The 25824-nt window shown below is 42.8% G+C and overlaps 1 protein-coding gene across 2 annotated transcripts in view; it reads left to right on the top strand.

The window, feature by feature from the left end:
• atp8a1 (ATPase phospholipid transporting 8A1) overlaps positions 1-25824 on the top strand; it is a 211244-nt gene that overhangs the window by 88219 nt on the left and 97201 nt on the right. The window contains exons 5-16 of one of the 2 annotated variants that reach the window (XM_014199122.3): positions 900-945; positions 3910-3950; positions 7157-7230; positions 8694-8763; positions 9263-9390; positions 9795-9906; positions 10055-10220; positions 13352-13479; positions 13744-13821; positions 14147-14235; positions 18908-18952; positions 23961-24033. In XM_014199122.3, the coding sequence (XP_014054597.1) occupies positions 900-945; positions 3910-3950; positions 7157-7230; positions 8694-8763; positions 9263-9390; positions 9795-9906; positions 10055-10220; positions 13352-13479; positions 13744-13821; positions 14147-14235; positions 18908-18952; positions 23961-24033 (1050 nt within the window). The remainder of the gene's footprint in view (positions 1-899; positions 946-3909; positions 3951-7156; positions 7231-8693; positions 8764-9262; positions 9391-9794; positions 9907-10054; positions 10221-13351; positions 13480-13743; positions 13822-14146; positions 14236-18907; positions 18953-23960; positions 24034-25824) is intronic. The other variant, XM_014199124.3, reaches the window with a different exon arrangement.

Genomic DNA, 25824 nt, shown 5'->3' on the forward strand with positions numbered 1-25824 from the left:
TAAGGACAACGAAGTCAAGGTATTGGAGTGGCCATCACATTGCCCTGACCTCAATCCTATAGAACATTTGTTGGCAGAACTGAAAAAGCGTGTACGAGCAAGGAGGCCTACAAACCTGACTCAGTTACACCAGCTCTGTCAGGAGGAATAGGCCAAAATTCACCCAACTTATTGTGGGAAGCTTGTGGAAGGCTACCCAAAACGTTTTACCCAAGTTAAACAATTTAAAGGCAATGCTACCAAATACTAATTGAGTGTATGTAAACTTCTCACCCACTGGGAATGTGCTGAAATAAATAATTCTCTCTACTATTATTGTGACATTTCACATTCTTAAAATAAAGTGGTGATCTTAACGGACCTTAAACAGGGAATTTTTACTAGGATTAAATGTCAGGAATTGTGTAAAACGGAGATTAAATGTATTTGGCTAAGGTGTATGTTAACTTCCGACTTCAACTGTAATTATTGGACTATAAATTGTGCCTTCCTGTGTTTTACTTAGGCTAAAATGTGTATTGTATTTGACTCAGCCATTTTCTTTGTTCATATTCTTATCCTTTATTATTTCTTATTGTTGTTGCATTGTCCAGAAGGAGCCTGTGAGTAAACGTTTAGTTGGAAGGTGTTCACCATGTGTGTCCTGTACGTACGACAAATACAACTTCAAACTTTATTTGGCATCAGGCTCCGGGTTGTTTCCCTATTAGGGTTGGATCATAGGAATCTGTTGTAATCCGCCACAACAGATAGTTTCAGTCCAAAATGGCACCCTATTCCCCATGTAGTCTACCACTTCTTCAATGCAGTCATCATTCCCTTGACTGTATTACTTGTGTAATGTCTCAATGGCGTAACTTTCTGTCTTGACTAAACAGGTTTATTTTGTCTGTTTGCAGAAACGTCACAACGCTGACAGTGTCGTCAACAAGAAGGAATGTCAAGGTACGGCCCAATTCTTTCGGTCTTTGTTGTTGTAATCCTAGATTGATTGATGTTTTATTGCCCTTCAAATGGTAATTCTTTTCATAGCTCACTAAGAAGGTCACAAGTTATATATATGTATGTGTATATATATATATATATGTATGTGTATATATATATATGTATGTGTATGTGTATGTATATATGTATATGTATATATGTATGTGTATGTGTATATATATGTATGTGTATGTGTATATATATGTATGTGTATATATATGTGTATATATATGTATGTATGTATATATATATAGATAGATAGATAGATAGTACCGTTCAAATGTTTGGGGTCACTTAGAAATGTCCTTGAATAGGAAATATATTCAAGACGTTGACAAGGTTATAAATAATGATTTCTTAATTTAAGTAATTGTGTCCTTCAAACTTTGCTTTCGTCATTTGCAGCAATTCCAGCCTTGCGGACCTTTGGCATTGTAGTTGTCAATTTGTTGAGGTAATCTGAAGCGATTTCACCCCATGCTTTCTGAAGCACCTCCCAAAAGTCAGATTGGCTTGAGATCAATAGGGTTGAGATCCGGTGACTGTGCTGGCCACTCCATTATAGACAGAATACCAGCTGACTGCGTCTTCCCTAAATAGTTCTTGCATAGTTTCAAATCAAATCAAATTTTATTTGTCACGTGCGCCGAATACAAGGTGTAGACCTTACAGTGAAATGCTTACTTACAGGTTCTAACCAATAGTGTAAAAAAGGTATTAGGTGAACAATAGATAAGTAAAGAAATAAAACAACAGTAAAAAGACAATGCTATATATAGTAGCGAGGCTATAAAAGTAGCGAGGCTACATACAGACATCGGTTAGTCGGGCTGATTGAGGTAGTATGTAGATATGGTTAAAGTGACTATGCATATATGATGAACAGAGAGTGGCAGTAGTGTAAAACAGGGGTTGGTGGGTGGTGGGGCACAATGCAGATAGCCCAATTAGCCAATGTGCGGGAGCACTGGTTGGTCGGCCCAATTGAGGTAGTTTGTACATGAATGTATAGTTAAAGTGAATATGCTTATATGATAAACAGAGAGTAGCATCATTGTAAAACAGGGGTTGGGAGGGGGGTCATACAATGCAAATAGTCCGGGTAGCTATTTGATTACCTGTTCAGGAGTCTTATGGCTTGGGGGTAAAAACTGTTGAGAAGCCTTTTTGTCCTAGACTTGGCACTCCGGTACCACTTGCCATGAGGTAGTAGAGAGAACAGTCTATGACTGGGATGGCTGGGGTCTTTGACAATTTTTAGGGCCTTCCTCTGACACAGCCTGGTGTAGAGGTCCTGGATGGTAGGCAGCTTAGCTCCAGTGATGTACTGGGCTGTACGTACTGCCCTCTGTAGTGCCTTGAGGTCAGAGGCCGAGCAATTGCTGTACCAGGCAGTGATGCAACCAGTCAGGATGCTCTCGATGTTGCAGCTGTAGAACCTTTTGAGGAGCTCAGGACCCATGCCAAATCTTTTTAGTTTCCTGAAGGGGAATAGGCTTTGTCGTGCCCTCTTCACGACTGTCTTGGTGTGTTTGGACCATTCTAGTTTGTTGTTGATGTGGACACCAAGGAACTTGAAGCTCTCAACTTGCTCCACGACAGCCCCATCGATGAGAATGGGGGCGTGCTAGGTCCTCCTTTTCCTGTAGTCCACAATCATCTCATTTGGCGCTGTGCTTTGGGCCATTGTTCTGTTGTAGGAGGAAATTGGCTTCAATTAAGCGCCGTCCACAGGGTATGGCCTGGGGTTGCAAAATGGAGTGATAGCCTTCCTTCTTCAAGATCCCTTTTACCCTGTATAAATCTCCCACTTTACCACCACCAAAGCACCCCCAGACCATCACATTGCCTCCACCATGCTTGACAGATAGCGTCAAGCACTCCACCAGCATCTTTTCATTTTTTCTGTGTATCACGAATGTTGTTCTTTGTGATCCGAACCCCTCAAACTTAGATTTGTCTGTCCGTAACAATTTTTTCCCAATCTTCCAGTGTCTGTGTTCTTTTGCCCATCTTAATATTTTCTTTTTATTGGCCAGTCTGAGATATGGCTTTTTCTTTGCAACTCTGCCTAGAATGCCAGCATCCCGGAATCGCCTCTTCACTGTTGACGTTGAGACTGGTGTTTTGCGGGTACTATTTAATGAAGCTGCCAGTTGTGGACTTATGAGGCGTCAGTTTCTCAAACTAGACACTCTAATGTACTTGTCCTCTTGTTCAGTTGTGCACAGGGGCCTCCCACTCCTCTTTCTATTCTGGTTAAAGCCAGTTTGCGCTGTTCTGTGAAGGGAATAGTACACAGGGTTTTACCAGATCTTCAGTTTCTTGGCAATTTCTCGCATGGAATAGCCTTCATTTCTCAGAACAAGAATAGACTGACAAGTTTCAGAAGAAAGTTATTTGTTTCTGGCCATTTTGAGCCTGTCATTGAACCCACAAATGCTGATGCTCTAGATACACTAGTCTAAACAAGGCCAGTTTTATTGTTTTATTGTTTTATTGCTTCTTTAATTAGTAGAACAGTTTTCAAATGGTTTTCGAATGGTCAATTAGCCTTTTTAAAATGGTAAACTTCTGTTTCCAGCTCAATAGTCATTTACAACATTAACAATGTCTTCACTGTATTTCTGATCAATGTGATGTTGTTTTAATGGACCAAAAATGTGCTTTTCTTTCAATCAAGGACATTTAAGTGACCGCAAACTTTTGAACGTGTGTGTGTGTGTGTACATTATGTGTGTATGTAGGCCTAGCCTTCAAAACATGAATGCATTTCTTTGTTGTCAAATGACAAGACAGAATATATGGCTCGGTATGCATTGTGTAACACTGTGCCTTCTAAGTAGGCTAAACAAAGCATGGTGGTAGTGATTTATCTTGCGTGTCACAACACTTCTCTTACCTTTTTGTCTCTGCTCTTTAAAGTGCTGAGGAATGGTGCCTGGGAGATCGTGCACTGGGCCAAGGTACATTACCAGACTACCTCCTTTTAACTTAAAGGGAAAGTTCTGTGTTTTACAATTCAGTGTTAGATTGTTCCCCACTCTGAAAGTAGTCTATGTACCAGGAGAGACAGTAGGGTAATCCATGGATCGGTTTTATTGGAACCGCCACTACAAACTTCTGCTAACTTTAGCCACAGGTAGTTGATTATCAATGGGAGTGATAGGGGCAACCATGCAAATAAGTAAAGTAATGGACAAATAACCTTTTTTAAGGATGCTGGGATCATCTAACATTAATTTGTAAAATACGGAACTTCCCCTTTAACCAACGGCATCAGGCAGGGGTGTGATATTATTCTAGGAGAGATATTCATAGACAGCCACTGACATCCCACAAGAACTGGAACAAAGAACAGATGTTGATGAGGATGTGTCCACAACAGTCTCTTCCTATCCAATCTTTCTATATTAAGTACACACACACCAACACCTCCTGTTCACCATCCGGCCCCTTTCATCAGCCTGGCCTGGTCACTAATTAATCCACTGCTTCCATGTGGACGGACAACGATAAGAAGAGAAGGAAGGCTATGCCCGAGAACATAACAGACATGGAGAGAGAGAGAGCAGCTTTTAGTCCAGTGGTCATAAAACACCCCAGTTAATTACCGTGTCAGAAATGGTCCACCCACAATAATCAGGTGAAAAAGGAAAAAAGGTAAGGAAGCGTGATATTAATAGCCTGGCCGTTAAATAGAAGGCACACACAACTGGTTTCTCCTTACTACAGCTCTGCTGGGGGGGCGAGAGGCAGGACAAGACATTAAGAAAGGTTCACCGTTGCCTCTGGTTCTGGAGAATGCATGGTTTTAGTGGCCCAGGTAAATATATTGTCATTTCAAACCGGGAGAGGTTTCTTGCATATTTTTTACCATTACTGTGAGAAATTGCCTCTGAAATTGTGGAAGCCAAACACTTAATGATGAACCCCAGAGGATACAGAACAAGGTGAATTACTGTTCTAGATATTATATTAATGCTTATGGGAAGACCTCATTCTGACATTTTGGGCAGAAACAAGGAGTTTGCTGGGGTATGAAATACAGATGCACGTCTTTGCCCTGTAGCTTTTATTGTTCCTCACAGGAAAAGAAACGGTGTAATCCACTTGAAGTGGCAGTGGAACATAAGATATTTAGGGTCGTTTTCATTAGAGCACGCAAACACCGCAACAGAAAATGAAAACAAGTCTAGGTTGTCCCTTCCTGTTTCATGACACTTTCTTCCGTTAGGCGCCTAATAAACACGACCCAGGTTTTCTGCCTGGTTGACCAACCCTGGAAAGACGACTGGCTTATTTATTCCTCTGTTTTATAAATTATATTATTTCACTACGATTGTTTACTTCTCATTTTTCACATGATGATCATTTCCATGACTTCCCAGGCAGTGATCTCTATCCATCAGTAACCAGTGTGTTTCTTCCATGCAGTGATCTCTATCCATCAGTAACCAGTGTGTTTCTTCCAGGCAGTGGGCTCTATCCATCAGTAACCAGTGTGTTTCTTCCAGGCAGTGATCTCTATCCATCAGTAACCAGTGTGTTTCTTCCAGGCAGTGGGCTCTATCCATCAGTAACCAGTGTGTTTCTTCCAGGCAGTGATCTCTATCCATCAGTAACCAGTGTGTTTCTTCCATGCAGTGATCTCTATCCATCAGTAACCAGTGTGTTTCTTCCAGGCAGTGGGCTCTATCCATCAGTAACCAGTGTGTTTCTTCCAGGCAGTGATCTCTATCCATCAGTAACCAGTGTGTTTCTTCCATGCAGTGATCTCTATCCATCAGTAACCAGTGTGTTTCTTCCAGGCAGTGGGCTCTATCCATCAGTAACCAGTGTGTTTCTTCCAGGCAGTGGGCTCTATCCATCAGTAACCAGTGTGTTTCTTCCAGGCAGTGGGCTCTATCCATCAGTAACCAGTGTGTTTCTTCCAGGCAGTGGGCTCTATCCATCAGTAACCAGTGTGTTTCTTCCAGGCAGTGGGCTCTATCCATCAGTAACCAGTGTGTTTCTTACAGGCAGTGGTGGGAGATGTAATTCGAGTAGGATGCTCAGATTACGTACCTGCGGACTCTATCCTCCTGTCATCCAGGTAGAAGTCTGTGGGTTCACCTACCTGTTCCCGCCAGACCCTGAGGACATCTCCTCCTCTGTTCTCTCTCTCCCTCCCTCTCTCTGTCAGCTCACACAAGGAAGTGGTGATTGATTCCAAATAAGAGCAGACATTTTAAGTGCCTCGATTAAAAACGTTGGCCTACTATCAAAGCAGGTTAAGTGCATGCTACATTTTCAATGTTGTAAAGATCCAGATCTGCTGCTACTGCTATTAAAGAGTTTTTTTAAAGACTGAGAAACGGTATTGCATTGTGGGAATCATCACTTCCTTCTAACATGTCTTCACGTCCTTTCCTCCTTCACCTTTTCAAACTTAATTTGGACCAGGTCTTACTTTGGGCCCTGCCTCGGTTTACTGTCTGATTATGTCCTTTCTGACCTATTACCCATACTTTGAAAAAGCTGAAACAATGCAACAGGCCTACATGCTGTGCTGAATCCAGATGGCACAGGCCTACATGCTGTACTGAATCCAGATGGCACAGGCCTACACGCTGTACTGAATCCAGATGGCACAGGCCTACACGCTGTACTGAATCCAGATGGCACAGGCCTACACGCTGTACTGAATCCAGATGGCACAGGCCTACACGCTGTACTGAATCCAGATGGCACAGGCCTACACGCTGTACTGAATCCAGATGGCACACTGTTTTGTCTGTTTGCACAGTAGCAATTTATTTGCACGTTTTCCAGACCTCATCTAAAATCTCATTAAATTGTAATTCCTCTCGCCCTATTATTTATATTGAATAAATTGGGTTATTGTATTTGTATAGTACTGTATATGACGATCCTAAATGACTTGATATAGTTTGTAATAACCTTGTCCAAATGGCTTTTGAAACCAGTTTATACCAAACCCTCTGGACGTGCAAGGGTTACACTGTCCTTATTATTCCATAAAATTAAACCATTCTCTTTCCCCTCCCTTGTTTTGGTGTTTGTTTGTACTCTACCTCTCACCCTCCTCCCCTTCTTCTCTCCCTAATGTCCTTCTCCTGGATGCCCCTGCTCTCGCTGACCCCTCCTGGTGCGTGCTGGGTACTATCAGGTGGGCGTTGGGGAGGTAGTGAAAGCGGCCAATGGGGATCACCTCCCGGCCGACCTTGTCATTCTGTCTTCCAGGTCAGGAACCGAACCACACTGCCGAGCATGAGGGTGGGAGTGTGGCGGTGGGAGCGTGGGAAGAGGGGCATAGCATACAAGTCAACTACAACTCAGGACGTTTTGTCTTGCACTGCCAACATTAATGATAAATATTGGATTTGACATTCTAAGGCAGGAAGGTAAAGCCAGAGATTAAGGTGAATGGGTCAGTGAACACATTGATCCCATCTAGGCACAGTCAGATGCCTTAACAAGAAATGTTTTTATGGCTTGAAAATATAGCGAGACAAGACATAAATTATTGAATTGCTCTTTAAGACCTGTAACCAAACTGTTATTCGTTAAGCAAACATGGAAAGTGTTTCAGTTAGTTTCTTAGTGTAGCACCACAGAAAAGCATGCTTAAGGTTGAGACAAGAGCATAAGTTTGTGTGTGAACTGTGAATGGGTTTCCATGTTCCTAACTGTGCATGGCTCTATAAGTCAACACTAAAACGTTGCATGCTGGGACCATAGAAATAGTGACATTTCTGTGACTGACATGACAACATTTTAATTAATCTTGGCATATTTGTTTATATTTTTATTTAACCTTTATTTAACTAGACAAGTCAGTTAAGAACAAATTCTTATTTACAATGACGTCCTACCCCGGCCAAACCCTAACCCGGACGACGCTGTGATACAGCCTGGAATTGAACCAGGCATAATAGCATATTGTAACATGCTTACAACAATGCATCTACTATAATCAAGTAGATATTTGGAATATTTGATTAATACTAAATATTCATGAATACTCCAACAGTGTTGTTGATGCACTGGTCCCATCTTGTCAACAGGACATTTGAAGCATGACTGACTGGTTCTAGAACATTCCTGCAAAGCAATTGTCTGTCGTCAGGAGTCCAAAGCCCTTATTGATCACCCAATGACTCAAAACAGCTGAAACTACAACCTCATTGATTGAGGTTAGGGTTTGAGTGGGAAAAAACCCTTTTGGATTTTCTCCTTCTTCCCCTGTTTTTGGATGGGCCCTCGTCATGCATCAATCACTCTATTAAAAAAGCGGCAAACCAGCGACCCACCTGGTCCGGTGCGCTCTGTAACTCTGTCCCTGTGTCTGTCAGAGCCCCATTTTGTTCTGCTGTGGTTCTAGTGCTCGCTTGGCATGCCTGTTTACTTTCTCTGTCTTTGAAAGTCGACTGAGTTCAAGGTCAGCTGCAAACAGATGTTAGCCTTGCCTATGCCGCTTTTCCAGGACTTGGGGCTGTCATAAAATGCTTGGCTGTATTAGTTCAAAACAACCTGGTATCAGAAAACTTTGCGGCCTTTGTTTGTTGGAGTCCCACCTCTCTATTTCTATCAAAAATCATCATTAAATGGATGAATGAGTCTATTATATAGAATTAACTTTTATCTTAAGTTCTCCAGGTCCGATGTTCAATTTGATGCTCTTTTACGTCCCCTTTTTAAACAAGTGAGCCCCAAGGCATGTGCTACATTGAGACGTCAAACTTGGATGGAGAAACAAACCTCAAAATCCGACAGGTGATTATTTCTCTCTCCTACATTTTCGTTTACTCCATCTCCTGGGAAATAGGCAACTTGGAAGTATTGAACTGAAAGTCAGCCAGGGATAACTTTTAGTCAGCCTTCCAGGAGTTTCCCAGATGAGATGTTCTGATATTTTTTTCTGATATTTCAGAAACCACATTAACCAATTTTAGCTCAGTCCATTACGAAAGTGAAGTGTTTTCTCAATATAGGCTATCCCCTTAATTGAAATAGAATTGGAACGTGTGTGTGTGTGTGTGTGTGTGTGTGTGTGTGTGTGTGTGTGTGTGTGTGTGTGTGTGTGTGTGTGTGTGTGTGTGTGTGTGTGTGTGTGTGTGTGTGTGTGTGTGTGTGTGTGTGTGTGTGTGTGTGTGTGTGTGTGTGTGTGTGTGTGTGTGTGTGTGTGTGTGTGTGTGTGTGTGTGTGTGTGTGTGTGTGTGTGTGCGCGTGTGTGTGTGCGCGTGTGCGCATGCGTGCGCATGCGTGCGCACAGGGACTGCAAATCACCTCGGAGATCAAGGACATTGACAGCCTAATGCGTCTCTCTGGGCGCATGGAGTGCGAGAGCCCCAACCGCCATCTCTATGAGTTTGTGGGGAACATCCGTCTGGACGGACACAGGTGGGACACAACACACCGCTCTGCCTTTTTCAACCAGCTAGCAGCTTTTCCAGCACAGTGAATTGTGTGGGTTTGTGGCTAATTTCATGTTTCTATGGAGTAAAGAGAAGATTAGAAGCACCTGCTTAGTGTTAGTTTATGTGTTTGTTTGGGGGCTTTGCCAATCCATAGTAATAAAGAACATGGTGTCAGTCATCTGAAATACAGACTTGCATCTTAATCCTGAGGTAGAACAAAGTCCCTGAAAACTGGAAGAAGTGAGGACTTCTGTTCCCTCCGTACTCAGTGACAGCGTCACTGTAGCAGTGAAAGCTCAACGTTGGATTTGAGTTCCATAGTTTTGCAAGCTCCTCCACACTACGCCTATGCTGGAGACTCATGGACACTTCTGTTTGTGACTCCAGCACCGTGCCTCTGGGTCCGGACCAGATTCTGCTGCGAGGTGCCCAGCTGAGGAACACCCAGTGGGTCCATGGCGTTGTGGTCTACACTGGACACGACACCAAGCTCATGCAGGTGAAGCCCTCTGCTGGTCCACATGTACATTTGTAATTTAGCGGACAATCTTATCCAGAGCCACGTAGGTTTGTAAGAAATCCACATATCAGTCATTTTTAGGGGGTTTTGTATTATAACTTCTATTATGTCTGTTACTTTTGTCCAGAATTCCACACGGCCGCCTCTGAAGCTGTCCAACGTGGAGCGCATCACAAACTTCCAGATTCTACTGCTGTTCGGCTGTCTACTGGCCATCTCTCTGGTTTGTTCAATCGGACAGACCATCTGGAAGTACCAGTACGGCAATGCAGCCTGGTACATGGACTTGAACTGTAAGAGCACCAACGCAAGTTATAGTCCACATATTGTGTCTGCTTTTTGAGTTATGTTTTGTTGATGTCGCTGTGTCATTGTTTCTTTTACTTTGCCTCTGTTAAAGTATGTATTTGCAACACAAGTCAAATATGTGGCGATGGGGATTGATGGTATTCCCATGTAAACATAACTGATTGTGACATGCATAGACGTGATGTGAATGAAAGGAATGGTTGAATATCAGTGCGCTGCTGTACATTTTGGTTCATTTCTAATGTTCTGTTTTGGTTCTTTGTTTTTCTTTGTTGTTTTTTAACAGCTCCAGGTAACAACCATTTAAAAGCCTTGGCCAATCCGTGAATGACCCTTCCATACTAACACCCTAACTGAAGCTCTGCCTATGCTAAGCCCCCTCTATATGGTTGTCGTATTTTGTAAGGGCCCCCTTGCCATGGACAGCACAGGCCAGGGATCCGACGCTAGGTTTACCCCTCCAGCTCTTACGCTCTACTCTTTAGTTCCTTTTAGTGCCTGATCCACACAGTGTTTCCCCCTTTCTCCTCCATTCGTGTGTGATGCGTTAAACTCTTTGCAAACCTAGGCCTCAGATCCAGCCACCCTTTTTTTGTGCCTTTTTACCACAAATGGACTATGAGTCAAGAAACTTCACTTCTGCTCTTTGTCCTGTGAGAGCTAGAGATGAGATTGCGCTCAGGAAGCTCTTGGTAGGCAGGATGCTTCTACGTGTAGATGAACATAGATGCTGCAGTACAACTCAGGGGTTACCGGTGACATTTTCTAAATGCCTCCCTCTTTCTCTCCCTCCCGCTGCCAGTGTTTATTCTTTATAAAGCAAAACAGAGAGCGAAGGAGTGATTCAAAACCTATTTCAGCACAAGATAGATTTTCACATCCACTCTTGAGACATGTTTTTCAATTAAAGCCGGTGTTAGACTAACTACTATTGAAAGAATAAAAGCGACAGGTAATAGAACTTTACAGCCTCTGTGGCTACTTGAAAAGTGCTTTTAGTATTTTTTTCCCCATTGCAAAAGATGGCTTTCTTTTCCAATGAGTCTGTGAGCCTCGTTTTGCAAACTGATTAATGTCTCACTACAGCCATTACTCTATTTTCAACTAGGCCTGTGTTAGGAGAGGTTGTCAATTTCATGCTTGTTTTATGACCTACTCTCCCCTCAGTCTCAGAAAATTTGATTGACTCGATCTCCAGGGGTTTCACTGCTCTTGTTTGTAGCTTTGAAACTCCCACCTAAAAGACTCCATCCTATGGGGTAGAGCAGAGAGTGGTGTACAAATGAGGGTGATGTGAGTCATAAAGCAGGCGTCCATCTTGAGACTGACTGTTCCTTTTAGGGAGGGAGGGGCTCAGTCCACTGAAGATTTTTTCGACCTGTGTCAAAAGAGAGAGGTGGTGAATTCATCAAATCATATTAACTTTCACTGTAGCATTTACATACTGCTTACCCAAATTACTTGACTGTAATTGCACATTGAGACATGTCAACACAATCTGTAGTCAGATGGAGAGCACAATGTCAAGATGAATGGACTGGCAGTGCATGCTGGTCAGTGGGGAGAGAAGCTGGATCACCACACATCAAACCACATACTGTACGTTACCCATACAGTATGTCAAAGAGGGCACGTTTATGTTTATGCATACACAATAAATAATGAATTTGACAATGACACAGCCTACACTGCTGACATCCAAACTGGCATGGTCCCCAGTCTTTAGATCGTAACAGCCTTTATGCAGATGAAGAGTTGAAAATAACGTCCGGCCATTTGTTATACGTTCACGGTTAAATCCCCGTCCACTAAAAAGCAGGTTGTTGGTTTTTTTGCGGATTTTGTCGGTTTCTGCTGACTGCCCAATGCTTAAACAGCTTACCCCGCACTTCACCCATTAACTCATCTTAGCGCGGTGTGGGTTTTCGCTGTCCCCTAAAAGTTAGCCCACGGTTGTGGGTGCTCTTTGCTCTACTATAGTAGAAAGTTATAGTAGAGGAGATGGGCTGGGCTGGTTTTACTTTTGGATACACATGCTCTGAAATAGAAGCAAATACTGATGCAAAATCACGTATTACCTGAATTTTACTCCAATATATCACAGCTATAGTCAGACATAAGAAGGAGATAGAGGGGTGGATGGTGCATGTCTTGGTTTGTTGTGATTGACTTGCTCATGGCTGCAATTTAATCTGATCCCAACCTTTATTTACCCCTCTGAGAATATATCAGTTCATGTGTAACAAGGTGACCTCACACACTACAGAGAAAATAGTTACTTACAGGCCAATCACACTGCTCAATGTTGATCTCTAAATCCATCCTGCTCTTTTACACTCCTTGTTGGTTGGGACAGGAATGTGCTTTGGACTGAATCCCTCTCCTTTTGTCTTGAGACATCAAACTCGTTTGTCTTCCACCCCACCTCTGGCAAGTCCTCCCTCCTCTCCTCTCTGTGTGCTGTCGTTCCAATAGCAGTAGCTTCCATTTTGAACTCCATCTTTTTTTATGATTTCATCTTTAAATCATTCTGTTGTGGGGAAAAGGGCTCCTCGCAACTGCTAAACTAAAGGGAAACGCTTTGGTTGAGGAAAGTTTCTCTTGCGACTCCTGCAAGCTGAGGAAAGGTAATTCACATCACTCATGTTTTTGTGTGAGCTACTACTCTGACAGTGGGGATTGTATGTCTCCTTTTTGGTGTTTTTGATTGTTTCATCATGGATCGGGTGAAGGAGAATCCATAATTCCTCACAGTGCGTTGTGGAATTCATTGCCTGGATCATGCTGGATGCCAAGGCTGCTGCTATATGACCTAAATGATTCTACTCTAGATCAGTCCCATTTCTGTAGCCAGAATTATGGGACCTTAATTGGAGTGAATATCAATTTCAGTGGCGAGAGGATGAGGTGGGGTGGAAGAGATGGGTATTAAATCTCACCTAATGCACAACTTTGATACAATGTTGTACAAGGCATACACTGCATTGTGAAAACGTTGAGCATTAGAACTCTGGGAACTGGGCTTTTTCCCGACGGTTTTGGGTGGGATTCAATGCTGACAAAAATCTGGTCTATTGTTCCTCTCTCCCCCCGAATCTTGCCGTCCCGCTGACAGATGGTGGTGCCGCAAACTTTGGCCTCAACTTCCTCACCTTCATCATTCTCTTCAACAACCTGATCCCCATCAGTCTGCTGGTGACTCTGGAGGTCATCAAGTTCACACAGGCCTTCTTCATCAACTGGGTGAGAGAAGACACAGGATTTGGAGCCCCGTGGTTATCATTGACTGGGGTTGGGGGTCAATTACATGTATTGTTAATTCAGTTTACTTCCTGATTTGAAATGTAATTGACCCCCAACCCTGTTAATGTCTCATATAGCTCTGACCCCAATTCAAGTCTTTCGAGCATGGCACACAGGTCTCTTGCTGTCTAGTCACTTGATGTCAAAGTTGAAATGTTTGAAGTTGTTGTTGTTGTCTCATAACATTCTATATGATTATTTCAGGATACAGACATGCTCTATGAGCCCACTAACACCCCAGCCGTGGCTCGCACTTCCAACCTGAATGAAGAACTAGGACAGGTAATGCTGCTTGTTCAACATTTTTATGAATTACATTTAATTCATGAATTATATCCACCTTCCCCTGCACATAGTAGTTGCAGCAAATACACATTTGTTTCCAATGTTGACAAAAAATAAATTCTAGTCACCCATGAATTGGTGTTGGTTACCATTTGAAGTAAAGCGTTTGTGCAGTCTGATCTTATTCCATTACTGATTTAAACGGAGCGCCACATGGCTCAACATTCCTGTCGCTGGTGTGCCGCTGGTCGACACTAAGCAATGATTGGCTGTCTCCGATCGACACTAAGCAGTGATTAGCTGTCTCACTCTTGTCTTAAAGGTGAAATACATCTTCTCTGACAAGACGGGGACTCTGACCTGCAACGTGATGCAGTTCAAGAAGTGCACCGTCGCCGGCGTGGCCTACGGGTAAGATCTGCCTCCACTACTCCTCGCATGTTTACCTCCCTCTATCACTCCTCTCTCCCTCTACCACTCCTCTCTCCTTCCTCCCTCCTCTCTCCCAATCACCTTCATTAAGTGAAGTGTGTACTGTGGTGTACAGCTGTACATCTGGCACTCCTTGTCCTGTCCCCAGCCGCCTCATTAGCAGTTGCATCAGTGCGTACCACTCTTCGACGCAGACTATAAATAACACAGCGTACTGTTTGCATGCAATGGCCTTCTTTTTATTTTTTGCTACTGTCCCGTGGATTTTTTCCCCCAGAACAGTTGAGAATTGTCTGTCTTTTTTTTTTTTTTATGATAGGGTGATGATGGTGGGTAGAGCTTCCATGTTGTGGCTTAGCTCTGTATTGGAGCACTGACCAGGAATTAATGCAGTGCATATTGTGGTTGAAATAGATGCTAGGGGCCTTTACCCATCAGATCAGCTGTGGTATACTCAACTGCTCACAGCTGTTCAGTAAGGCTGTTCAAAGTATACCACCTCTGGGATAGCCTAGACTGTGTAGTTAGTTGAGTCTTCAAAAACTCATGTAATGTTGTAACCGAGCGCTTTAATCTCAGCCCGTGTTTTTATTTGATGGTCTTACACTGCAGGAGGGGGTTGTCCTGTTAGTTCCTAATGCATTTGTTCTGTGAATATGGTATCAGTTCCTTTCTGCAATTTGAAAATGACACACATTGCTTAGTGTGATACAGGCAGCTAAGAAGCTCCAAGGGAACTGTGGGTGCATCCCAAATGGCACCCTATTCCATATAGTGCACTAACTTTGACCAGAGTCTTATGGGCCTTGGTCCAAAGTAGTGCACTATAAAGGGAATAGGGTGCAGACTGTGAATATCTCAGCAGAGTGTGACAATACGTGATTAATTCAATTAAAAACATGCTTGAAGAAGTGCAGGGTTGGGGGACAAGAACGCCTGTTTCATCTCCAGTGCCACTGGTGAAGCTGTCCGACCTGCGAGCTAGAGAAGGACAAGTAGTTGCTACACCTTTCTTTCCGGCCAAGGTTCAGGTTGCCACGCCTTCCTTTCCGGCCAAGGTTCAGGTTGCCACGCCTTCCTTTCCGGCCAAGGTTCAGGTTGCCACGCCTTCCTTTCCGGCCAAGGTTCAGGTTGCCACGCCTTCCTTTCCGGCCAAGGTTCAGGTTGCCACGCCTTCCTTTCCGGCCAAGGTTCAGGTTGCCACGCCTTCCTTTCCGGCCAAGGTTCAGGTTGCCACGCCTTCCTTTCCGGCCAAGGTTCAGGTTGCCACGCCTTCCTTTCCGGCCAAGGTTCAGGTTGCCACGCCTTCCTTTCCGGCCAAGGTTCAGGTTGCCACGCCTTCCTTTCCGGCCAAGGTTCAGGTGCAAGGAGGGGAAAAAACACATCAATCAAAGAACCATTAGATTTGTTTGTGGAGTGTTCAAGAATATCAGTTTCTTCTTTTTTTTCAAAGCTAGAGAAGCATGCCATAAACACATTGACAGCAGGTTTCTGATATGTATCCCCAAATCGAGTGGGGGAAATTGATACGTTAGAATGTGATCAAAGCATAGTGTGCTGAACTGTGTAACCATCCCTGCTGTAATCTACCCATTTAACCACTAAGATGTCAGTCATAATCACATTTAAATTTAAATTCTCTTACGATCTCCTTTAACTGTTGAGTTTCTGGGGACCATCATGGAGAAAGGGGCTCTACTACAGTGACACAAGGTCTTTGCCTGGTCCTGGATCTTCTCGAGCTGTCTTGCCAGCTCCTATGGTAATTTGGCATGACCACACAAACATATAGGATCAGGTTTAGGAAGCTGTCTGCCATTGCAGGCCTATAGCCGGAAAGTCTGAAGTTTACAATCTCTGAAGCTGGAGACTCATATCTCCCTCACTTGCTTTAAGCACCAGCTGTCAGAGCAGCTCACAGATCACTGCACCGGTACATAGCCAATCTGTAAACAGCCAAACTATCTACCTACCTCATCCCCATACTGTATTTATTTATCTATCTTTCTCCTTTGCACCCCACTATCTCTACTTGCACATTCATCTTCTGTACATCTACCATTCCAGTGTATAATTGCTATATTGTAATTACTTCGCCACCATGGCCTATTTATTGCCTCAACTTACCTCATTTGCACTCACTGTATATAGACTTTTTGTTTTCTTTTGTTCTACTGTATTATTGACTGTATGTTTTGTTTATTCCATTTGTAACTCTGTTGTTGTATGTGTCGAATTGCTATGCATTATCTTGGCCAGGTCGAATTTGCAAATGAGAACTTGTTCTCAACTTGCCTACCTGGTTAAATAAAGGTGAAATAAATACACTTAGGTTGGAGTCATTAAAACTTGTTTTTCAACCACTCCACTTGTTAACAAACTATAGTTTTGTCAAGTCGGTTAGGACATCTACTTTGTGCATGACAAAAGGTCATTTTTCCAACAATTGTTTACAGACAGATTATTTATCTTATAATTCACTATCACATTTCCAGTGGGTCAGAAGTTTACATCCACTAAGTTGACTGTGACTTTAAACAGCTTGGAAAATTCCAGAAAATTATGTCATGGCTTTTGAAGCTTCTGATAGGGTAATTGACATCATTTGAGTCAATTGGAGGTGTACCTGTGGATGTATTAAAGCCTACCTTCAAACTCAGTGCCTCTTTGCTTGATATCATGAGAAAATCAAAAGAAATCAGCCAAGACCTCAGAAAAAAAAATTGTAGACCTCCACAAGTCTGGTTCATCCTTGGGAGCAATTTCCAAACGCCTGAGGGTACCACGTTCATCTGTACAAACAATAGTACGCAAGTATAAACACCATGTGACCATGCCGCCGTCATACCACTCAGGAAGGAGATGCGTTCTGTCTCCTAGAGATGAACGTACTTTGGTGCGAAAAGTGCAAATCAATCCCAGAACAAGGACTTTGTGAAGATGCTGGAGGAAACTGATACAAAAGTGTCTATATCCACAGTAAAACGAGTCCTATATCGACAACCTGAAAGGCAGCTCAGGAAGGAAGAAGCCACTGCTCCAAAACTGCCATAAAAAAGCCATGGTGTCAATGGTGTCATAATGACCTTTTCTTCTTCTGGTTGAAATGGTGTCATAATGACCTTTTCTTCTTCTGGTTGAAATGGTGTCATAATGACCTTTTCTTCTTCTGGTTGAAATGGTGTCATAATGACCTTTTCTTCTTCTGGTTGAAATGGTGTCATAATGACCTTTTCTTCTTCTGGTTGAAATGGTGTCATAATGACCTTTCTTCTTCTGGTTGAAATGGTGTCATAATGACCTTTCTTCTTCTGGTTGTGACGACGCCAGTTCAAACGGCTTTTCCCTCTGGCTGGGTGAAGTCTAGTAATGGGTTCATGTCCTTACTACTGCTTCCCACTGCAAGTCTTAATTGCTCTTCACAGGGTTCCAGTCTGTGGTCTGTGGTCTGTCAGCCTGGACAGCACAGTGCCCCACTGGAGTCAGAGGCCCAGTGTAATGTTACACACGCACACACACATCCACTCCACCACGTCGTCCTCCTCAAAGACTAATTAACTAGAGCAGTAATTAATATAGCCATCCCTATGCGTGAAGACATTAATGAATTCAGCTGCACACTAGAGCTCTTAGAGACATATAGTAGCAAGAGATGTGTGCTTGTCTTTTAGGAGTTGCCTCTAGTCACTGGTCCAAGGTCAACCGTTATCGTGAATGTTAGGAATTGAGGGAGGGTAAGCTGATTTCAGACCTTTCTTTGACACACCTGAGAAGTAATAGCATTCAAGAGTTGTGTATGTGGTTAACTTGAACATAGCATCGGGCATGTCTGGTAACGGGAGTTAGATCTGTGAAAAGACCTAAGAATGCGTATTGTGTGCTTTGTCCATTCACAGTGTATTTGAATGGGTGTTGTGGCGAATACAAAGCTCAGAATAGTGAATTCACTCCCAGCCTCCGAGTCTTATTTGGGCCAGTCAGTCGCCAAGCCACAATGTTCTTTTGTCATCTAGATAGCAGGACAGTGTCCGGTCAACTCAAATCCTCCCATGTACAATTAACAAAAGCCCGGACTGTGGTCCGTAATTAGTTTGCCAGAGCGGAGATGTGAAAATAATTTGCCACTCTCGTCTTGGAGCAGTGTGCGCAGTGACCACATTTGGAGTTCCCAGTGGGGAACACTTGGCAGCCCATGAGCCACACACACACACACACACACACACACACACACACACATACTGAGACAGACATACAGACAGGATGTGGGGCTGAGAGGCCTAACCCAGCTGTCCTCTTGCTCACCTGACCAAAGTCTACTGGAGTGGAAGCCATCTTTTGTTTCTTTATTAAAACTTACCTAAGCTTCTGCTGCTTTGTTAGCAGTCCGCTACTGTGAAGATGGTCAGTCACTTCCATTGGAACAGATCCTCATCACTAACCACTATCCCAGCGGTCTACCCTCATGTGAGATACCAGCCCTCTCTCAACAATCTCCCTTTAATATCCCCAAATTAACCCAACACCTTTGGATAACCAACCAGTCAATGTCATTTTTTTCATTGTCTGCACGTTAACAGAACATGCTAACACACCATGTTAACACAACATGGTTGACTGTACAGTGTTCTGCAACATGATTTTCTCTCAACAGTCACATACCCGAGGCTGAGGATGGTAGTTTTGCTGAGGATGACTGGTAAGATTGCTGTGGTGGTGTTCTGTGTGCTACTGCTCTCTTCTCGCTTCTGTGATGTATAGTGTTGCATTGTGGGTGCAGTACTTTGGAAATAAATCACTGTGCATCTGTTTTTTTTTGCTGTGTTTTGATACACTGACTTGGGGCATTGTGCTGTATGGCACCAAGATAGTTTTTTCTCCAGGCGTTAGAGGAAAAAAAACAATCTGCATCAAAATGAGTTACCAGTTAAAGGATTATGGGTTCTCAGCTACTGTATAGTATACAATGTTATAGCTTACAATAGATGTCTGGAAATGCGACACAGTGCAGTCTGCTTGGCATGTTGTGAAGCATTTCTCTACTTATTATACTGTGACGCTGACTATTGCGGCACAAACTCCTTTCTCTCCATTTGCGTTAATCTAGCTGTTGAGACCCAGGCAACACACACACACACACACACACACACACACACTCCTGTGATCCATCTGCTGCAGTGTGTTGTAATCCACAGCATGGATGTGTCTCATCCATTTTGCATGGGAGAATTTGGCCTTTTTGTTGATGCCAAATGTGGTGCCTCGCAGGCTGCTGGCGAGACAGACGTGGCTGTCGCCAGTTTCCCACCTTGTGTGAAAGCATGCCTTTAAAAAAAAAAGAATAATAATATTTTTTTTTACTGCCTTTGTCTGTGAAGCAACCGGGTTGAATTTAGCACATTTAATATGAGGTAACTTAGCGAACATACGGACAGATACCAACACAAAACGAGGCAGATATTTATTAGAAGTACTTTTCTTCTTCTTTGCCATAGTCATGAATAATAGATACTACCAGACTGCAAGAATTGTTCTCCCTCCTTCCTGAAAGAATATCTGCTCACTGATATATACTTTATAAAAAATACACTTCTCTTGCCAGGCTGCTCAGTGTGAAATCTCATTGGATTATTCCATTCCTCAAATATACTACCTCAAACTCACTTAGGCCTACGCCAGGGACAACAATCATCCCCCGTGTAATACATCTGCAATCCTAAAAACAATCCCAGTCCTGGTGGGCCTGGTGGGTCGGGTCGGCCTGGTGGGTCGGGTGCTGCTTCCATTGTTTTTATTTCGTTATTAGAGGCGGTGCACTCTCTAAAACGCTGAAACACCAACCCAAATGGTTGATGAGGTGTAGACCATTGGTTAATAAAGAAAGCCTGTATTAGTCACAGTCATTCATTGGGAGTATAATTTGGCCAGACACAGATTGTGGGTCTTGATATGTATATGGCGGTGCCTAGAGTGTACAACATGGAAAGATGAGGTGAGCCTCTTTGGAGAAGAAGGAAATGAAACTCCAGCCTGCCTGCTGCCCTTCTTCAATCTCTAGACCATCTGTGGTATGAGCATTACAGACACATTCCTTACTGTCTCTGTGGGAAACCATACAATTTGGCACTCTTTTTCATGGTCCTTAGAGCCAGATGAGAGCAATTGTCCTGTAACATTGTCAGTTGCAGCCAAGAAATTCTGGACCCATTCAGCATCAAGTGAAATCCATTACGTCCCGAGAAACTGGTAACACACATCGGCCATTTTGGGTATTGACCCATCTGTTGCTTCTTGGTGACAAAAACAGAATGTGCTGTAACAGAGCTGTTGTTGAGTTAGTAAGGAGGCCAAAGATACAGAGTGTGTACAACTAGTGCTCTTGTTCCTATAGTGACAGGATAGATCGCTGCTGGGCTGTAGAAGGTAATCAATAAATGACCATCCTTCACGATCAGCTTTAGCCTCAGAAATCACATCAAGCCGATGGACTCGGACGGCGGTGATGCCGTTGCTTTGTCAGTCTAGGCAAAGGGCTTAGTTTTCTGTTCACTGCCTCAGTTCTCCATGCCTATATACAGTGCATTAAGAAAGTATTCAGACCCCTTGACTTTTTCCACATTGTGTTACGTTACAGCCTTATTCTAAAATGGATTAAATCGTTTTTTCCCCTTATCAATCTGCACACAATACCCCATAATGACAAAGCCAAAACAGGTTTTAGAAATTTTAGGTAATTTATCAAATAAAAAAAAATCATATCACATTTACAGTATTCAGACCATTTACTCAGTACTTGGTTGAAGCTACAAGCTTGGCACACCTGTATTTGGGGAGTTTCTCCCATTCTTCTCTGCAGATCCTCTTAAGCTCTATGGGGAGCATAGCTACACAGCTATTTTCAGGTCTCTCCAGAGATGTTTGATCGGGTTCAAGTCCGTGGCGCTGAAAAACATCCCCACAGCATGATGCTGCCACCATGCTTCACCGTAGGGATGGTGCCAGGTTTCCTCCAGATGTGATGCTTGGCATTCAGGCCAAAGAGTTGAATCTTGGTTTCATCAGACCAGAGAATCTAGTTTCTCATGATCTGAGAGTCCTTTAGGTGCCTCTTGGCAACTACAAGCGAGCTGTCATGTGCCTTTTACTGAGGATTGGCTTCCGTCTGGCCAATCTACTATAAATGCCTGATTGGTGGAGAGCTGCAGAGATGGTTGTCCTTCTGGAAGGTTCTCCCATCTCTACAGAGGAACTCTGGCGCTCTGTCAGTGACCATCGGGTTCTTGGTATTTGGTATTTCAGTTTTATTTTAATACATTTACAAAACTTTCTAAACAGTTTTTGATTGGTCATGGGTTATTGTGTGTAGGTTGATGGGAAAAAATGTATTTAATCAATTTTCGAATAAGGCTGTAATGTAACAAAATGTGGAAAAAGTCAAGGGGTCTGAATACTTTCCGAAGTCACTGTAGGTTGTTAGATATAGCAGGGGTAGGCAACTACATTCAGCTGCAGGAGTAGATGGTCGGGGAGGTGGGTGGAACAGAATTATAATAATTTGCACACTGCAAATTGACCACAACTAAGCCCAATAAGAGATTGTATTTGATAATAACAATGATTTCATACATTGAGACACGATCACATCCCTTTTTCCTATTTGTGGGAATACTTGGTGAACAGATTTCCTAAAGCACACATTTTTTACCAACCCCTGGAGTAGGGCTGACACAACACTCAGTGTGGATTCTATTAAAACTACAATCTACTGTTGCTCTCCTGGCCTAGGTGTGTGGGCTACTATAGGTCTTAGTTTATCAGCTACATGTGTTATAGTCATGTCTGTTTATAGGTAATTGTGTTTTAACTTGGTTTATAGATTAGCTAGCAACAGCAAGCAAGCTACCTAAATTGCCATGAATATTTCATGCATTTCGACCTGTCCCCAAATGAATATGGTTGGTTCAGGATTTGTTTTGTTATTTCAACCTGCGTGTCCTGATCGCGTCTGGTGTGGATGGACAAAATCAACATGTGCGCGATAGCGCACGCGCCCGGTCTATTCGGCATGTAAATGAGAGGACCACATACTCAACACTACAATATTAGTCATAAAGCGAGGTGCGTTCTGCCCCTCCTGTGTCTCTCTGTATCCCTCCTTAGACAGGCAGGAGGAGAGAGAAACAGGAGAAATTGCTTTCTCCCTGCATGCCATATTTTAATACATGCCTCTGAGTATGATAGATTCCCTCTACTCCACCACATCTATTCTCGGTGTAGCACATCTGCCACAGCCCTGGTATAATTGCATTGCTCTCTCCCTTCTCCCCCGTTCCCAAAGCAACATTTGTTTGCGGTGAACTTCCAGGACTATTGCCGTTTGGCTCTTAAGAATCTTAACGATCCTTCCCCTGGGTTGTAGGTAACTTATTATGGTGGCTAATGGCAACCACGGTACATTCCTATTAAGCCCGACCTGATCCATTTTCTCGTATTTATCACGTAATCATCAATCGATTTCTGCCGGAGGTAGTAAACCACTTTTCTGCCTAGACTCGATTCACCCAAGATTTGGTAGCGATGCTAAAAGGCTTCCCAACAAGACGTGTCACTTCTATGCTTTCAGGGTTTTACATCCAATTATATTGCACTCACAGCCAACACAGCCTACCTGCAATTAGATTTCTTGATTATGACCAGACCATATGTTTTTTTTTTTTTTACAAGGGTAATAGATGGTCATCCTATTTGTTCTGGCGTGTTATTGAGAAAAATACATTTTGTCAATGTACAGGACCAGTTCCATTTTTCTTGGTCTTATCGTGTGAACGTCAGCAGAAAGCATCTAAAAACCTTTACTGAACCTTTTCAATATTATGTACCGTATCCTTACTAGATGTCTGAGTGTATCTGTTGAAAATGCCAACAGCAAATCCTGTTGTAACGGTGATTTGTAAAAGTGGAAAATAAGTCAATTGTCATACCCGAAATGGTCAATACCAACACAAAGTTGTGTTTTCTTGCGGTAGTGACTCTGTTTCTTAGTCACAAACTCCCGTATGCTTGTTAAATATTTAGTATTTTGCTTAGTATTTTTTCTGATGAAAGAAATACAGGATTCCTGTCTGGTTACAGTTTCTTCTCTGCCAATTTAACAATGCACCCGACTCTGTTGCATTGTGTTTCTATTGAGAGAAAACCAAAAGGTCATGTAGGGATTCTTGGAGATGGGTAGGGGAGGAGGGGGATGGGGGTTGCATGTGTGAGTGGGAGGCAAATGAATTAATGTTACCCAGAAGTTGAGAGTCACCAGGGACTCCAGGCTTGCGGAACTTAATAATCCACCCCCTCTCCCGTTTCCCCTGCGTCTGGTGCATTATGGAGTCATTTCAGGCCAGCCCTGGCTGCTGGCTTTCACAAAGTTTTTTTGTTGTTTTGTTTTTACTGTCAACATGGTACAGAATCCCTGTTGGCCAGCACTGTGTGAAGACTGTAACTGTATACACAAGCCCTCGGGACCAGCTTCACATCTGTCTGCAATTGAAATAATTCCCAACACACACTTCATGCAGTCTCCAATTATATCATACACTCTGGATATTTTTTTTTAACTGACTAAACTTGATTAAAAAAAAAATTCTCTACTTATGCTCTTGTGTTGTCGGTGTAGTGTTAGTATTTTCACCAGTGTTCTTTTTTCTCATTCACAGCCACAGCACACAGTCGTCTGAGGAGGCCGGATTTAATGACCCCAGCTTGCTGGAAAACCTCCAAAGTAATCACGTAAGTAACTCTAGGGTTCCCCGCCACTGCGCAGGAGGACGTTAGGAAAGATGTCAGGCGTGGGTCATGGCCATTAGGTGTGCAGGAGGACATTAGGAGATATGTCAGGTGTGGGTCTTGGTCATTAGGAGATATGTCAGGTGTGGGTCTTGGTCATTAGGTGTGCATGAGGACGTTAGGAGAGATGTCAGGCATGGGTCGTGAACATTAGGGACATGTATTAAAGCATTTTGCAATGGAAAAGGAAGCGTAAGCAGGTTTTTTTGTCCATCCATGTGGCTGTCGGTTTTCTTGCTCTTGGTGCCTAATGAACCCAACGCTGCTTTTGTGTTCTTTAGTGGGCCTCTCTGACTGGGTAGATATGTGTGTACATACCACATTGATAACCAGTACATAAGCATTTCATAAATGTTTCTGTCAAGTTATGTTATTCCAATTTAAATTCTACATTGTCATCATAGGAAAGCTTTGAGGAAAATTGGAATTGGAAATTCAGTTTACTTCCTGAATGGACTGAATTGCCCCTAACCCTGTTCCTACTTATGAATGTGGTATGTACAGTATATACAGTACATCTTGAACACCTGCTCTTTCCATGACATAGACTGACCAGGTGAATCCAGGTGAAACCTATGATCCCTTATTGCTGTCACTTGTAAAATCCACTTCAATCAGTGTAGATGATGGGGAGGAGACAGATTAAAACCTGTTTGGGCGCATGAACCGCTAGTGGGACACCTACGACAACATCCGGTGAAATTGCGGAAGTTCAAAATACAAAGATCGTGATATTAAACATTCATGAAAATACAAGTGTCATACATCATTTAAAAGCTTAACTTCTTGTTAATCCAACTGCGTTGTCAGATTTCAAAAAGGCTTTACGGCGAAAGCATGCCATGCGATTATCTTATTTTTCTACTGTATTATTGACTGTATGTTTGTTTTACTCCATGTGTAACTCTGTTGTTGTATGTGTCGAACTGCTTTGCTTTATCTTGGCCAGGTCGCAATTGTAAATGAGAACTTGTTCTCAACTTGCCTACCTGGTTAAATAAAGGTGAAATAAAAAAATATGAGGACAGCACCCCACAACAAAATATTTTTTCAACCAGCACAGGCGTCACAAAATCACAAATGGCGATGAAATAAATCACTTACCTTTTGAAGATCTTCCTCTGTTTGCAATCCCAAGGGTCCCAGCTATACAATGAATGGTTGTTTTGTTCGATAAAATCCTTCTTTATACCCCAAAAATGTCCATTTAGTTGGTGCGCTTGATTCAGTAATCCACTCGTTCAATATGCATACAAATGAATCCAAAAAGTTACCAGTAAAGTTCATCCAAACAAGTCAAACGATGTTTCTAATTAATCCTCAGGTACGCTAATATCTAAATAAATGATAATATTTAAGACGGAGAATAGTATGTTCAACATGGAAGATAAATAACGAAGTGCGCACACCTCATTCACGTTCCAACAAGACTACATTTCTAATGAGAGACACTTTGTCCTTTTTCTAACTATTTGCTCATTTTTCAAAAAACAAGCCTGAAACCCTTTCTATATGCATATCCTAGCTTCTGGGCATGAGTAACAGGCAGTTTACTTTGGGCACGTCAGTCATCTGAAATTCCGGACAAAAAGCAGTATGCTAATGAAGTTAAAGAAGGATTTTTAAGCCTTGACCATTGAGACATGGGTTGTGTATATGTGCATTTTAGAGGGTGAATGGGCAATGACAAAATATTGAAGTGCCTTTTTGAATGGGGTATGTTAGTAGGTGCCA

Source organism: Salmo salar, chromosome 05, assembly GCF_965601325.2.
Source record: "Salmo salar chromosome 05, fSalSal1, whole genome shotgun sequence".
Taxonomy (NCBI): Eukaryota; Metazoa; Chordata; class Actinopteri; order Salmoniformes; family Salmonidae; genus Salmo; species Salmo salar.